At 44.3% G+C, this 17,174-nt stretch overlaps 2 protein-coding genes across 2 annotated transcripts in view; one reads left to right on the forward strand and one right to left on the reverse strand.

The window, feature by feature from the left end:
• tenm1 (teneurin transmembrane protein 1) overlaps nucleotides 1–17,174 on the forward strand; it is a gene marked incomplete at its 5' end in the record, with an annotated part of 375,941 nt that overhangs the window by 220,872 nt on the left and 137,895 nt on the right. Inside the window, 3 exons of the mRNA XM_080416925.1 lie at nucleotides 6,155–6,298; nucleotides 8,127–8,379; nucleotides 11,805–11,825. Coding sequence (XP_080273051.1) covers nucleotides 6,155–6,298; nucleotides 8,127–8,379; nucleotides 11,805–11,825 — 418 coding nt within the window. The remainder of the gene's footprint in view (nucleotides 1–6,154; nucleotides 6,299–8,126; nucleotides 8,380–11,804; nucleotides 11,826–17,174) is intronic.
• The window catches only part of apool (apolipoprotein O-like), a 333,585-nt gene that overhangs the window by 111,025 nt on the left and 205,386 nt on the right, over nucleotides 1–17,174 (reverse strand). The window lies entirely within an intron of this gene.

Genomic DNA, 17,174 nt, shown 5'->3' on the forward strand with positions numbered 1-17,174 from the left:
GGGGGGAGACTGAGTGGAGGTTATGGCAGAGAGGGCTGGCATGGTCCAAAGCAGGACGCCCGGGGGACTCTGTGGTTATGTGGTCAGCCTTCTGACCCGGGTCTGGGATAACACAGATGCTTTCTGCACGCTGCAGGGCCCATGCATGTCATAACCCGGGTGTCCTCCGTGCACGTCCATACCTCCCTCTCCTCTCTCTCCCCCCGTTCCCGGCCTGATCCCTTCTTTCTTTTTTTAATACGTGCCCTTCCCCGGCTCCGTCCTCCTCACCTCCATCCTCTCCTCTGTGCCTCGCTCAGATCCCCCCCCACCACCCACCCCCCACCACCACCCATCCTCTCTGCTGCTTTTCTTCTCCTCTGTTGCTTGTCGTCTCCTCCTCCGCTCCCTCTGATCTCCCCTGTTACCTCTCCGCTGTCTTTCCTCTGACCTCCCTTGTTCTCTCCTCTCCCACCCATGTCCTCCTCTGATCTGCCCCTCTGTGTGGAGCTCCTTGTTGGCACGCACGCACGCACGCACACACACACACACACACACACACACACACACACACACACAAGCACGACGCAACACACAGAGCAGAGAGAGGGAGAGAAAGAAAGCTCACGCTCTGTTTGCTGGGCGCGAGCTCATTGCCTGAGGCTCCTGCAGAAGGAATGAAAGCTTTCACCTGTGAGATATTGAGTGTGCGTTATGTACTGTCGAGTGCATATGTGTTTGTTTGTCTGTCTGTGCGTGCCTTGTGTGTGTGTGTGTGTGTGCTCGTGTGCTCGTGCCCCTTCTTTTGTAATATAGCCGTAGCAATATTCTCCTGTGCAGCAGTTTTCAAAACACTGACATGTTCCCTCTGAGAGTTCTTTGTCCGTAGCGTCCTGGAAAAGCCTGGTGTCAAAAAAAACTCAGTTTTTGTGGAATTGAGTGAGAGAGAGAGAGTGAGTCTGTGATTTCCCTTTTGGCGCCAAGGTATATTTCTGTCTTGTTTCAATGCATTTTCAATCGGATGGTTTCAGGGTCGTGGGAGGAAGTTGCTCAAGTGGGGCACAATGTCAGCTGAAGTTTCAGCAGAAACGCGTGCCCGCCGAGAGTTCGTTAACTCAGTTTCCTGGCGTGATACGAGAAGTTAATTACTTTCTCAAATATGTGATTCTCTGATATTTTGTTTCTGCCCCAATTATGTTCAGTAATCTGAACTTCAAAGTGAAGCAAATCATTCAGACCCGAATGAACGTTGCAGTGTAAAACTAATCTAACGCTCAAAACAATTACCAAACATTTCAATAAACATATCCGCACTGTCGGGCAGAAACCTTGTATCTCCCCTTTTAAATCTCTAAAGCAAAACTAGCTGATCTACAACTGACGATATTCCATTATAAGCAGTATAGGACAGGAGTGCTGTATGGATCCACAATTATGCAAAACACAAATCAGGGGCTCTCTGGGATGTGTTGCAGCTTCAGCTACAGACAGACAGACAGACAGACAGACAGACAGACAGACAGACAGAGTCAGAGAGACAGACAGAGTCAGACAAAGCAAGCACAGACCATTTAACAGCCACATCAAACAATCAATCAGCATCAATCAACATCAGTAAATCAATGTGATATTAAAACAGGAATGTACACACCATCGAGCACATAATATAGAAAGCAAAAAGAAGTTAATTACTTTTTTTCAAATAGGCTATGCGATTCTCTGATAATATTTTTTTCCTCCCCCAATTATGTTGGGGGAGATTGCCCCAGCAATCTCAAACTTCAAAGTGTAGTAACGTGTTCAGACCCCGAATGACGCGTGTGCACGGCATAAAAACTAATCTAACACATACAACAAAATATCAATCATTTCAATAAACACATTAGACTTTGCTGTTGAAACTTTTCTCCTCCCGGCGTCGTAACTTTTCCTCCTTTCCTCCTACCATCCCTCTGTGAGTGTTCTCTTCTCCTCTCTAATCATATTATCGATTCCGCACGGCGAGGCGGAGATTTAGGAAGAGCTTAATCTGGGATTTCCCTGCTTGTACACGCTCCTCTCTGCCGTTCCTCTTCCCCCAGACCTCTGCTCCCTGGTTCTGTGAGAATGTTTAATAAGTTCAAAGACATGAGGGGACATCTACACACCTGAGCCCGGCGTTCAGCCTCAAAACCGATTGACAGTGGTGGCTTGTTCATACAAGTGCATCACTCCTGTGTCTCTTTCATCATTCAACATCATACAATTTTACAATTTAAGTATTTAGCAGACGCTCTCATCCAGAGCGACTACAATAAGCAAGGTAAACACATACTGTACATCAAATGCAGAGAGACAGTGTAGTGCCTCAGTAAACTAGGGTCACAGCATCAGTTTAAACCAGTGGTTTTCCACCAGTGGTCCGGGGACCACCAGTGGTCCTTGGGGGAGTACCAGGGGGTCCCCAGCAAAATGAGTTAACATAGCGTCAGAACCACTTAGTCTTGGCTATTCAAAAATAGCAGATATACAAGCTCATTTTTACAATACAATACAATTTATTTACAATACATTGCATACATTTTTAACTCAAATCTTTGCTTCTGGGGGTCCCTGGCACAAAACATTTTTGAATGGGGGTCCGCGGCCAAATGTATATCAATTTAGGGGTCCTTGGCATGAAAAAGGTTCAAAACCACTGGTTTAAACAATTACTATCAAAATAATAATCGTTACATTGAAACCTATAAGTCTAAATAACATGCTATCTCAATGACATTATCATCATCTCACAGCGTCTATGAGCTGTGCTGTATCGTTTCAGCCAGTGATTCTCAGCCTTTTTTAATTTCAAGGACTCTCAGTTTAATATGTATTTTATGTATTTGATACCATTTATTTAATCTCTTGGACCCCTACTTACACTGTACAATCCTCGGTGTTCATTTAACTCTGAGAGTGTACAAATAGAACCAAATGGACCGGGGTCCATTTGGTTCCATTTGCACACTTTCTGAGTTACAGACCCTTAACTCATTCACTGCCTGAATTATTTCTAGGCAGGGAATGAGTTAAAGGACCCCTGGAGGACCCCACTTTGAGAACCAGTGGTTTAAGCTAACTACGATAGCGTGTGATGGCTACTGCTAAACGCACCAAATAACCCATGGCCCCTGTGTGAGCCGCCCTTCTGACGGTTTCATGCTTTGGCTTCATTTGTGATTTGGACTGTGACAGTTACAGTGCTTTGAATGTGGTGCGGCAGTCTATCATTGCACATGAGGGCCATTATGTTTGCATACACATACTGTGTGTGTGTGTGTGTGTGTGTGTGTGTGTGTGTGTGTGTGTGTGTGTGTGTGTGTGTGTGTGTGTGTGTGTGTGTGTGTGTGTGTGTGTGTGTGTGTGTGTGTGTGTGTGTGTGTGTGTGTGTGTGTGTGCTCTTTCTTGTGTGCGTATGAATTCTTCAGCCAATGTGAGGCACACACACACACAAGCTTGTGTCAAGGGCCTCTATTTTGAGGGTGTTAAACGTTATCAGCAGCACAAATGACGGTTTGCAAGTTTGACGCGCAGCAACGGAATCGGCACAGCTGGTGCTAATTGACTAAAATGCTGGGAGGCGGGGCTGATGAAAAGGGACAGCCCACAACAACTGGCTTTTTTCGCTTTTCATTTCATTATAGTTTTGGTCTGAGTGTCCTATTTCAGTGGTCTTCAAAGTGGGGCCAGGGGCACCAAAAAGAAAAATATGTATCATATATTTTGGCATGTCATTGCTGCCCTTTTTCCATAGGTGGATTTCTTTTAAAGCCATTTGGCAATAAGGGGAGCCGCAGCCAGATGCTATGGATATGCTCCCTCTTAGAAGAGATTTTGATCTCAATGGGATTTTCACCATTTTTTTTTCCATGACGTCTTAGACGTCATGTGGCGCTCAGGGCGCTCAAGGCCATGACGTCTTAGACGTCATGTGGCACTGAATGAGTTAAATAAAAACAAAAACGCGTGGGGGTCCTCCTCATGGAAAGGTTTGGAACCCACTGACCTGTTCAGTCTACATGGTTCTCCAAAATAAAGGAGAAGAGAGATTGTGTGTTCGTTAGGTGCAGGCCGTTGTTATGCCAACGCTATTTGGGAATCTCGGTGCTGAACTGACATTTGGTTAGCAGCAGCATGCGTGGAACTCACCGCGATCGGCAGTTATCTGTCTACTGTTTACTGCCCTCAAACTAGAGGCTAAAGTGGAGTGGTTATAAATTGCCGCCCCGGCGTACGTAGGCCTGCTGAGCCGAGCACACTGTTGACAGTTGTTAGCTGCAGTGGCGCGGCGCGGCATGGTGCGGCGGTATCATTACAGCCGAGAGGCTCGGCTAATTCTAGGTCTCCTTCTGATTAGGCCCCTGCTCTCCTCTCTCAGGCCTCCTGGGTGTAAACACACTGATGAGGTCTCATTACGCTGCCTTTCATCTGCCTCTTCATTCACTATAGGATAGCGCCGCGGCACACAGGGAATGCGGCTGTGTAAATGTGTGTGTGGGTTGTGTGTGCAGTGTGGTCTTGTGTGATATGCTGTGTGTACACAATTCTAGATTTTATTTGTTACATCTCATAGACTAGCACACAAGAGCAATTTATTTTCTTTAAAAAAAACTTTTTTACTGTTCTACTTCTATTGCTTCTGCAACCAGCAGGGGTGAAACAGCGGTGAAACAGCGGTGAAACAGCGGTGAAACAGTGAGACTACAGGCCATTCATAAGAACTGTCACACTTCCTATATACCCTCAATTTACAAGCTGGATGCTAGCCTCTTGGGTTGGATCAGGCTTTGAAGATATGGGGGTGCCATACAGTACATACCTTTGGTTGCTTTGTAGGCCAACATCAGTTTTTTGTACTCTGTGCGGACAGCAACTGGGAGCATATATATATATATATATATATATATACACACACACACACACACACACACACACACACACACACACACACACACACACACACACCTTACCGTATATAACTGTGTGCAATTATTATTTTTAAAGTCTCAGGTGCTGGTGTATGGGAGGAATTAAAATAATATAATTGATGTGAGTTAGGTGCCGTGTGTGCACTGTATAATTAATTAAAAATGAATTAAAATGTAATTGATTGTACATGGTGTAATGCTGTTATGTGTTCTATGCAACCATATCAAATATGATGAAATTGAGTTACTACACACTGTTATTGTATAAATTATAATTATTACATAAGTGAGAAGTTGTTGCTTTCATAAAGAATGTCCATACTTGTTATTCACAGTTGTGTGTGTGTGTGTGTGTGTGTGTGTGTGTGTGTGTGTGTGTGTGTGTGTGTGTGTGTGTGTGTGTGTGTGTGTGTGTGTGTGTGTGTGTGTGTGTGTGTGTGTGTGTGTGTGTGTGTGCGTGCGTGCGTGCGTGCGTGCGTGCGTGCGTGCGCGCGCGTGTGTGTCTATACTTGTGAGGATCAAATGTCCCCACAAGTATAATAGAATTTGAGAAATCGATGTTGTGAGGAACATTTTCATGGTCCTAACAAGAAAAAAATGTTGTTCTATGGTTAACAAAAATATTCTTAAAGAGAGGTTTACAATAAGGAAAAGATCCAGGTTAGGGTTCCGATTAGACATGGCTAGGTTTAGGGATCGGGATTAGAGTTTTCTCTATTTTAAAGAAAAATTGCTTGTACAAGCTCCGAGCTTGTGGATCTATTTTCGTTATTTTCAATGGCGTCCTCAAATTTCGATGTCCTCACAAGTGTAGTAACACAAACCTGGCCCGGACGGCTGGCTGGCGTAGCGGTCCAGGCACACTGGGTTCGAATCCCGATCCCGATGACCTTTGCTGCGTGTCACTCCCCGTCTCTCTCTCTCCCCATTTCCTGTCAGTCTAATGTAAACTATCAATAAAGGCAGAAAAGGCCCCCCAAAAAAAGAAGAAAAAATCACACCCAGTGTGAAGAGAGTGGTGCCTTTGAATTAGTGTAACTGGTTGCATCCTTGTGTTGCAATCAGCTGCAGCTGTTGAGGCCGTGCTCAAACGGATGGACGGACGGACGGACGGACGGACGGACGGACAGACCCACACACACGGTCAAGTGTAGGAGTGGCTGGCACCACTCAAAAAATAAATAAATAAATTATAATAATACAAATCTGTGTTGTGTGTGTTTCAGTGTCGGTGGGTTACGAATACGAGGCGTGTCCCGGCGTGGTCCAATGGGAGAGGAGGACGGCTCTGATGCAGGGCTTTGAGCTGGTCCCCACCAACCTGGGAGGCTGGTCCCTGGACCAACACCACGCTCTGAACATCCCCAGCGGTGAGCACACACACACACCCACCGCCAGGACCCATCATTATCACATGGTCACTTGGTTCTTTGGCTATTCAAAAATAGCAGATCTACAAGCTCATAGCGCGGCACCGAGTGCCGCACTATGAGCTTGTAGATGAGCTTGTTAGATCTGCAAAAAAAAAAAATCGTGAAAATGTGTGCAAATCTTTGAATTTATATATATTTAAATTTTTAACTCAAATCTTTGCTTCTGGGGGTCCAGTTAAAAAAAACTGTCGAATCCCTAAAAGCAAAGATTTGAGTTATAAATATTAAAAATATATATATATTCAAAGATTTGCACACATTTTTCACGATTGTTCAAGGGTTAGGGTTAGGGTTGTCCAAAATAGAAAATAATCACACAGAATACAAACCCGGAATACAAAACATACTCCGCAGTGATCAGTAAATCCAGTGTGTAAAGCAACACACAAACACTAAATAAAATGGCACTTGTCGTAAGTGCTGTCCAAATATACCACAAAAATACAATTCTTGTCAAATACAAAATTCCACTCTACCAAGACAAGAGTAAACTCCTACAAAACGCATGCATGCGCGAATGCGCACGAATACACACACACACACACACATACACATACACATACACATACACATACACATACACATACACATACACACACACACACACGTACACATACACATACACATACACATACACATACTGACATACCAACCCGATCTCCAGAGATTACCGTAACATTGCACGGAACGAGTGCACTTCATTCCGTGGATAGCCGCCTCGGAACTCCCGAATTGCGTGCATATGGTACGGCGCTGCCTTGTGACAAAACCATTTCGGAGGCGCGCAGTCACAGGCGAATTGTCCCCCCGTGAAGGACCACCGAGGGAGCTAAGGCGACCGAGTTGCCGTCCTGAACGGTGGGACATTCGCCTGTGCCTACTCAGCGCCGTTTGAGTTATGTACCGATAGGCACAGAATCGTAAATTTTATTGTGCGGACTGCTCTGCTTCCGGGTTTTTCCGTGTTGGGACTGGTTACGCCCACCGTGGGACTCGCCGTACATATGCACGCAATTTGGGAGTTCCGAGGCGACTATCCACGGAATGAAGTGCACTGTTCCGTGCAATGTTACGGTATTCTCTGGAGATCAGGCTGGACATACACACACACACATACAGTACACATACACATACACACCAGTGGTGGAAGAAGTACTCAAATGTTTTACTTAAGTAATAGGGTCAATACTGCGATGTAGAAATACTCTGTTTTCAAGTAAAAGTCCGGGGAAAAAAATTTGCTTGAGTAAAAGTACCAAAGTATTGGTATCAAAATGTACTTAAAGTACCAAAATGTGGAAAGTACTCATAATGCAGAATGTCCCATTTCACAAGTGTTCTAGTAACTAAAGTGTTGAAATAATTGTAATGGAGTAAAAGTATAATAATGTATAATGAAGTAAAAATACCTCAAAATTGTACGTAAGTGCAGTACATGTACTTAGTTACTTTCCACCACTGACACACATGCACACGCACACGCACACGCACACGCACACGCACACACAAACCCCAGCTAATAAAAACACCAAGAAACCCAATCTCACAGCTGTCTGTCAACAAGCGCTGAAGGCTGAAGCAGCCGTCTCCTCTCCTCTCCTCTCCTCTCCTCTCCTCTCCTCTCCTCTCCTCTCCTCTCCTCTCCTCTCCTCTCCTCTCCTCTCCTCTCCTCTCCCCATCTCATATGTGTGTTTGTATGCAGATCTCATAACACTGTGACATACAGTACGGTTACGTTCTCCCTCCTCTCTCTCCCCCCCCCCAGGCATCCTGCACAAGGGAAACGGCGAGAACGTCTTCCTGTCCCAGCAGCCCCCCATCATCAGCACCGTGATGGGGAACGGCTTCTACCGCAGCGTCCCCTGCGGCCCGGGCTGCACCGGCGCCGCCCGGGACATGATGCTGTTCGCCCCCGTGGCGCTGGCCAGCGGCCCCGACGGCTCGCTGTACGTCGGGGACTTCAACTTCATCCGCCGGGTCCACCCGGACGGCTACACGCGCACCATCCTGGAGCTCAAGTGAGTGACGAGTTTAGAACCCACGTATGAAACCCTCTCTCTGTGCGTAGTGAAACGGACCTGAGTTTGGCTGCTTCAGTGGTTCTCTAACTTTATCATGTCAAGGAGCCCCGAATTGACACTTATTAGCCCGCGGACCCCCATTTGAAAAGATATGCCAGGGACCCTCATAAGAGAAGATTAAAGGTTTAATGACATTCACTTTTACACCACATTCAAAGTCTTTGTCCTGGTCCTTCAAAAGTGTACAAAAAGTTTTAAGTGAAAATTCCATTCCAGTGATCAATGGCAGGTGTTTTTGTCTCACATTTCTAAAGCCTTTTCAACTGCAATGAAAAAATAAATCTTTGCCTGCGGGTGTCGCTGGTGAGGGATTTTGCCTGTCAATCATCGCCTCTGCTCCGCCCCCCCCAAAGGAAAGGATAGGGGAGGGGAGGGGCGAGGAGGAGAGTGGGCGGGATTAATCGACTGTGACCTCACTGTCGAAGGGCCAAGCTCAGATTACTTTTCAGCCTAATTATTCAGAAAACCCCAGACCACAGAAAATCCACTGAATGTTCTAAGTTCAGGTTTTTTGGGTGTAATTGAGGTCATAAAACCCCAAATAAAACATTGAAAATTAAAAAAGTGAAAATGAATGTCATGATACCTTTAAGAGGCTCTAGCAGTGATTCTCAACCATTTTAATTTCAAGGAACCCCAGTTTGACATGCATTAGGCTACGGACCCGCACTTAATGGCATTCTATCTCTGTGACTCCAATTTATAACGTAAAATCAATGTTAATTTAACTCTGAGAGTGTACAAATGGAACCAAATGGACCAGTTAGGGTCCATTTGGTTCCATTTGTACACTCAGAGTTACAGACCCATAAGGGTCCATTTGGTTCGGAACTATGCATCATTTAGCTGGGGACCCCCTGGAACTCCCTCAAGGACCCCCGGACAGCACTTTGAGAACCAATGGGCTACTTTCTCTGCTCTTGTCTCCTTTCCACACCAAATCTCTCCGCCAGCAATAGCAGATCTACAAGCTCACAACGTGTCGCATTGCCGCGCGTCGTGACCTTTGTAGATCGGCTATTTTTGAATAGCCCAAAAAATGTTTACATAGGGCTTCATCTGTTCCTCATTTTTGCTGGGGACCCCCCTGGAACGCCTTTAATGGCCCCTGCGGGTCCCCGGACCTCACTTTGAGAGCCAGTGCTTTAAGTGATGCATTTGTTTCCGCTGTGGAGGACAAGGCTGGGGGTTGACTGATAGACTTTGACTCGGGGATAGACTGGTTAAATGTTAATGTGATGGACCAGGGGCTGAAAATAAAAAAGTGTGTGTGTGTGTGTGTGTGTGTGTGTGTGTGTGTGTGTGTGTGTGTGTGTGTGTGTGTGTGTGTGTGTGTGTGTGTGTGTGTGTGTGTGTGTGTGTGTGTGTGTGTGTGTGTGTAGTGCAGTACCTGTTATCAGTGTACTCAGTGGTGTAAAGTAACTAAGTACATTTACTCAAGTACTGTACTTAAGTAGGCCTACAATGTTGAGGTACCTTTACTTTACTGGAGTAGTTCCAATTATCAGTACTTTTACTTCTATTCCACGACATCTCAGAGGCAAATATTGTACTTTTACTCCACTACAATTATTTGAAAACTTTAGTTACTAGTTACTTTGCAGATATAAATTATGACATTATAAAACACACATTTACTACTTTAGCCCTATTTTACACCTAGGCTATTTGAAAATAGCAGATCTACGACGCGTTGTGAGCTTGTAGATCTGCTAGTTTCAAACATTTTAGTACTTTTACTTTTGATACTTTAAGTACATTTTGATACCAATACTCTTGTACTTTTACTCAAGTAAATTTTCAAATCCAGACTTTTACTTGTAACAGAGTACTTCTACATTGCAGTATTGATACTTTTACTTAAGTAAAACATTTGAGCACTTTTTCCACCACTGAGTGTACTTTGAGGCCTGTCTGTCTATTAGGACTGCACGATTGTAAATTGTATTTAATCGAAATGCATCTCTTTTGCGATTATGTAAACACCTTTTGCAACGTGTATATTGCGCATGTTGACATGGCAATGACAATACATGTTCTACGTGTCGTGCGTGCCCAGAGCCATTCAAGGAGAGGTTGCGTCGCCTCCGTTCACTTCATCGGGCCAGGTCTTCTACATAATAGCCATCTATTGGCGAATAGTGACAAAGCCCTAAACCGGAAGTTTACGGAATGCACTGGAGTCTAAGTGTTAGTAACTATTTCCACTTTACATGAACCACGTGACTGGTGCCGTTTTCTGCCCCATCATTTGGCGGAACTCTCTATATAATATACACGGCTCTGCTGCTGCCCTACTGTCTATTATGTCAGCACTATGTTGTCAGTCATTTCCATATCTGGACAAGACTGTTGTCATACTGATGGCATCAGTGTAGAGATTTGGGCAAGAGCCACGCATGCACACACACACATACACACACACACCCAGTGGTGGAAAGTAACTAAGTACATTTACTTAAGTACTGTACTTACAGTAAGTACAATTTTGAGGTATTTGTACTTTACTTGAGTATTTCCACTTTCCAATACTTTCACTTCTACTCCACTACATCTTGGATCCAAATATTGTACTTTTACTCCACTATATTAATTTGGAAGCTTTAGTTACTAGTTACTTTGCAGATATAAATTATTACATTACAAAACATGCATTAACCACTTTAGTCCTATTTTATACCTAGGCTATTTGAAAATAGCCGATCTACAAGCTCACAATGCGTCACGCACACACACACACACACACACACACACACACACACACACACACACACACACACACACACACACCCGGAGACTCAGAGATTTCTGAAATAGAATAGATACCTAGGTACGCAGATAGATAAATGGACAGACAGACATTCCCATACAGTAGTTACTGCAGATGGACAGACAGACAGATTATGTTGTGTGGGTATAGCATATGAAGACGATCGCTCCTGCTGTGCTGCAGACACCACTCTTATTTCTGTATTTTCTCAAGCATAAACATGTAGATGGGATTCCACACCGAGGCATAGTCTCCTTATGTAACGCTCCATCTCTCTCTCTCTCTCGCCGCTCTCTGTTATTATTGTATCTCGTGGCTAATATTTCTGCCTCAGACGGTTGGGGTTTTTCATACTGTCTGTATTCGATACCAGCCCTGTCCTCTGGGAGGAAATGCCAAAAAAAAGCTTCCTGTTTGGGTTAATATTTAATGTGGAACAACGAGGAGGCCTAAATCAAGCCTTTAATCCATCTCTGTGGGGGGGGGGGGGGGGATGGAAGGGTTCTAGTTAGAACTGTAAATGATGTGTTCTTCTTCCCCTGCTTCTCTCTCCTCTGTTCTGTTAAATGCTGCGTTCGTGGCTTATTATCAGGAACCGGGACACCAGGCACAGGTGAGAACTGTTGATCAACACCTCGACATGTGCACGCACACGCGCACGCTCGCACACGCACACACGTGCACACACACTCACACAAATGTACATTATGCCCCCACACTCAGGGACACACGCTCGCACAGATGTTCATGCACACACACTCTCACATAGATTTGCACACTTACACAGACGTCCATGCACACACTCTCACACTCAGGGACATACGTCACACAGATGTACACGCACAGTCGCGCACACACACACACACACGCACACACACACACACACACACACACACACACACACACACACACACACACACACACACACACACACACACACACACACACACACACACACACACACACACACACGTGTGCACACACACACACACACGTGCACACACACACACACACACACACACACACACACACACACACACACACACACACACACACACACACACGCACGCTGAACTCAAAAGACAGAGAGACCGTGTTGTCTCGGGGGGTCCAGGGGGGTGCCGTGTGGCTGATTGCATCTCCCATTCTTGTGAGCTGGAAGCTGCATCTGTCTGTCGGTTCAAACGCAGTTCAAGCGTCATGCTGAATATACCTCATGCTCTTAACCTCAACATGAGTTCTGAAGTGCAGCCTAAAGTCGAGCCGAAATGGTATTTAACGAGTATCTAACGTCTGACATCCTGAGTCAGGATGTCAGGATTCAACTGACATACTTCCTACTGAGACAGCGGGATAGCGGAGCAGCGTAACGTAGAGCAGAGAGCTTTAAGGCTACATATTCTGCAGCCTGAAAGTAGAGTTTCATGATGAATGTTGGATGATACTCAAAAATCAGATAAGCTATTAGATCTGCTATTTTCACTATTTTAAATGTTTTTTTATATAATCATAAAAAGGGAATGGTTTTGGACAACAGCAATGATATCCACAAATGTCCACAACGAACCCCCTCAGGGCGCTGCGGAGAGAAGAGAGCAGTGACGTAGTTCATAGTGAAACAGGACGGAGCGGAGAGCTCACATCTAACAACACAGTGCTGATCACGTACGAATCAAGATGGTGTTTTGTTTTACAGGATGAAATCACAATTGGACCTTGATTTACAACAAATTGAATGGCCAAATATGTCCGAGGATGTACTCTGAAAGGGTTAAACCAGTGATTGTCAAACTTTTTTTTTGTAGGACCCCCAGTTTCATATGCATTATTAAGTCATGGACCCCCATTTCATGCCATATGTTTTTTAATCTCCGGGACCCCAACCTACATTGTAAATTCCTCAGTGTTAATAATAGTTATTATTTGGTTCCCCAGTCTTTGGAGTGTTTTTTGTCACTGTATGTTTGCACATACGTGTGCGTTTGTCCTCTGCATGTTACTCATCCTAGGAGCAGTGAGCAGCCGTTGGGTTGTAGCCAGGGTTGCCAGATCTGCTTATTATAATTTCCCCGCAAGATTTTATTTGAAAATAGCCGATCTACAAGCTCACAACGCGTCGCATCGCGACGCGTTGTGAGCTTGTAGAATGCTATTTTCAAATAGCTGATGTATATGTTAAAAGTGCTCATGTGGCCCATAGTCTCTTCTTTTGGGCTGGTTTTCCTAGACCTGGTTGCTTCTTTCTCTCACAGAATCTGGCAACACTGGTTGTAGCGCTCGGGGAGCAGTCAGGGGTTTTAAGTGTCTTGCTCAGGGACGCTTCAACACATTGCTGAGGCCTGGAATCGAACCTGAGACCTTTGGCTTCCCATACAGGCTCTCTAACCATATTCAGCTAGTTAAGCGTCCATGTGGACCCCTGGTGGTCCCCAGACCAGATGCTGAGAAACGGTGCGTTAAACAACTCACTTTAAAGGAGTAGTTCACCCAAAATAAATATTTCTTTCTATCAATTACACACACCATGAAGCCTTGAATTCATGGATTTCTTTTTGTTTTTGTCGCATTCCTAAGCCAATAATTTGAGCCAATAATTTGATCTCCGGTAGGAGACTCAAAGAGACTCTTTGAGTCTCCTATACGGGAAACACAGCCGGACATCAAATTATTGGCTTAGGAATGCGACAAAAACGAAAAACATCTCCATGAATTATGTCTCCATGGGGTGAGTACTCGATAGGAAAAAAAGTCATTTTGAATTATCCCTTTAAAGCCCCCCTCATCTTGGCACCAAAACCCTCTCCTACACGGAGGTCAAGGTTATAAAGCCAGCATATCCTCTTTCTTTTAATTCCGCTAGATGATGGTGATGATGATGATATAAAATTTCCCAGCTGGAAAGGGCCCATAAAACACTGAGGATTGCATACTTGGGGAGGGGAGAGTTTTAGGGGAGGATTAGCGGAAGGCTTGGCGGGGCCGTGTTGCGGCTCATTCACTTCCTGAGCCTGGGCATAAAGACAGTGTCCTGCTATAACCCTACTGGCACCGGCCCTGGTACCTGGCCAGCTCCATATGTTACACACAGGATTAGACCCATGCCTTACTGTATGGTGGGCAGGGTTGCCAGATCTCCTTATTATAATTTCCCTGCAATATTTTATTTGAAAATAGCCGATCTACAAGCTCACAACGCGTCGCTTCGCAACGCGTTGTGAGCTTGTAGATCTGCTATTTTCAAATAGCTGATGTATATGTTAAAGTGCTCGTGTGACCCATAGTCGCTTCTTTTGGGCTGGTTTTCCTAGACCTGGTTGCTTGTTTCTCTCACATAATCTGGCAACACTGATGGTGGGGGAGAAGGTACGCGTGTGTCTGCAGGCATGTGTATGTGTCACTATCAGGTCTTACATCAAGCTGTGTGTGTGTGTGTGTGTGTGTGTGTGTGTGTGTGTGTGTGTGTGTGTGTGTGTGTGTGTGTGTGTGTGTGTGTGTGTGTGTGTGTGTGTGTGTGTGTGTGTGTGTGTGTGTGTGTGTGTGTGTGTGTGAGGACATGGCCTTGTTATCCGATTTGTCACAACGTCATATCTGCAGAACACCAGCAGCACCTGCGAGCAGTGGTGTAAAGTAACTAAGTGCATGTACTCAAGTACTGTACTTAAGTACAATTTTGAGTTTTCTTTTTACTTTACTGGAGTATTTCCAGTTTTCAGTACTTTTGCTTCCACTTCACCTCAGAGACAAATGTTGTACTTTTACTCGGCTGCAATTATTTGAAAACTTGAGTTACTTTGTAGATTTTTTATATTATTACAAAACATACATTAACCTCTTCAACCCTATAATGTACGTTTTACAGTATGTTCCTCTCCTGAGGCAGAGAGGTAATTGCAGCTGTATACCAGCCGGGATTTTTTAACGGGGTCTCCTGTGCGGGAAACCAAGAGGGAACTGTACCGCTCATCCTAGAGGGAAACCCTGCTTGGCCAGGGGAGATATTGGCCCCGATTCATCAAGCGATTTACGACCATATTTTGTACATACCGGCATTTAAGACAAATCCTACACCTGCAGTCAGATTCATTCATGTTTTTTGGTCTGTGATTTGTGCGTCAGGTGCGCACGTTCTCACGTCAGCCCCGAGGCTGTCTTACCAGGGCTGAAATGTGCGTATGTCTTTAGAATGCTTTATTCTTCATGCCAAAATCAATTACAACAGTGGCAAACCTCAAATAAAATATATATGTGCCCAACATTTGTCAACACATATATATACAAAATTAAAAATAAATGTCAAACGATGTATTGCATTTAGAGCTGAATTATTAGGTCCCTCAGTGTGTTTGCCAGCGGGCCATCTGAGCCAAAGTGTCACGTAATAATGAAAATAGGCTATCATGCCTTAATGAAACTGCGGAGGGACTGACGCACCTCCAGTGTCCGTGCCGCGGTATTAATTTGTAATAGCCTACTGTAGGCTACTCTACTGTATATTGATCACATGAACGCCACACACAACAGCCTAATACATTTTACCATCTGATGAGGAAACTATAGTGGATGAAAGCTGCGTCCAGAAGATCCATTCCCCATATTTCTTCCACAGCTGTTATATATACTCCAGAACATTCCCGTATTCATTACTAAAGCATTCTTCAAACGATTGGATTCCATTATTTTTTTTTTGTTTGGGATTATAAAACACATAGAATAGGGAAGGCTCATCTGTGCAAGTCCAAAATGAATGGGGGGTTGTCTCTTCCAAATTTTTGCCACTATTACTGGTCCGCTGGCATTCGATCCCTCTCCTATTGGTTGGATGATACAGCATTGCTGCCCGATGGATTGGAAATGGAGCGAGAGGATTGTCTACCGTTTACCATAGGGGCAGTCATTTTATCACCGGTATTAATACACAAAAAGATATACAATTATAACCCAATTATTTATAACACTATACGTATTTGGAGACAAGTCACAAATCATTTCAAGCTTAGGGCAATGTCGTTTTTGCTACCCATTGCAGCGAATCCCTCGTTCGCCCCTTCCAAACTAGATGGTGCTTTCCTTGATTGGAAGGAGAAAGGAATAATTTGCATAAAAAAATTATATGTGGACGGGGTATTTGCTTCCTTTATACAGTTAAAAGAGAAGTACGGCCTCCCGCAGCGAGACTTTTTTAGATACCTACAGATTAGGAGTTATGTGAGAAAACATATTCCTGATTTTGAATCAGCAAGGCCAGACAGATTGGATGGGTGTTTAAGTCATGCAGCTGAGACTAGACGCATCATTTCTTTTTTGTATGACACTTTACATAACATGGCTCCGGTCTCAACTGACTCTATTAAAGCCAACTGGGAGGCGGAATTGGGCGTACAACTGACTGAAGACATCTGGGATAGCAGTATGGAATACATACATACCTGTTCGATTAATGCACGACATTGCTTAATACAATTCAAAATATTACACAGGTTACATTACTCAAAAGTAAAATTACACAAAATATTCCCAGACATCTCCCCCCAGTGTGATAAGTGTAAATCAGCAGATGCAACTCTACTGCACAGTTATGCCCTGTGTCCCAACCTACAGAATTTCTGGATAGAGATATTCAGACTATTTTCCAATATACTAGAGGTAGAGATAGATCCAGACCCAGTGTTAGTCATCTTGGGAGTATCAGAAGGGATGAAGAAACTACAATTATCTCAACAGCGCCTTCTCTCATACGGCCTTATCGCTGCAAAAAAATTGATACTATTATTTTGGAAGAAGAAAGAGGCCCCCACAATCAAACTCTGGCTCACCGAGATGACAGAATCCTTACATTTAGAAAGAATTAGATTTATACTCAAAGACAAACTGAAAGATTTTGAAAAGATTTGGAAGCCTTTAGTCTCCTTTCTTAAAGGTTGATAGGCTAATCCTTGTGGATGACCTGTGTCGCACGTAATCT

This window comes from Gymnoscopelus braueri (genome assembly GCF_963280865.1).
Source record: "Gymnoscopelus braueri genome assembly, chromosome: 20".
In the NCBI taxonomy this organism is placed as follows: domain Eukaryota; kingdom Metazoa; phylum Chordata; class Actinopteri; order Myctophiformes; family Myctophidae; genus Gymnoscopelus; species Gymnoscopelus braueri.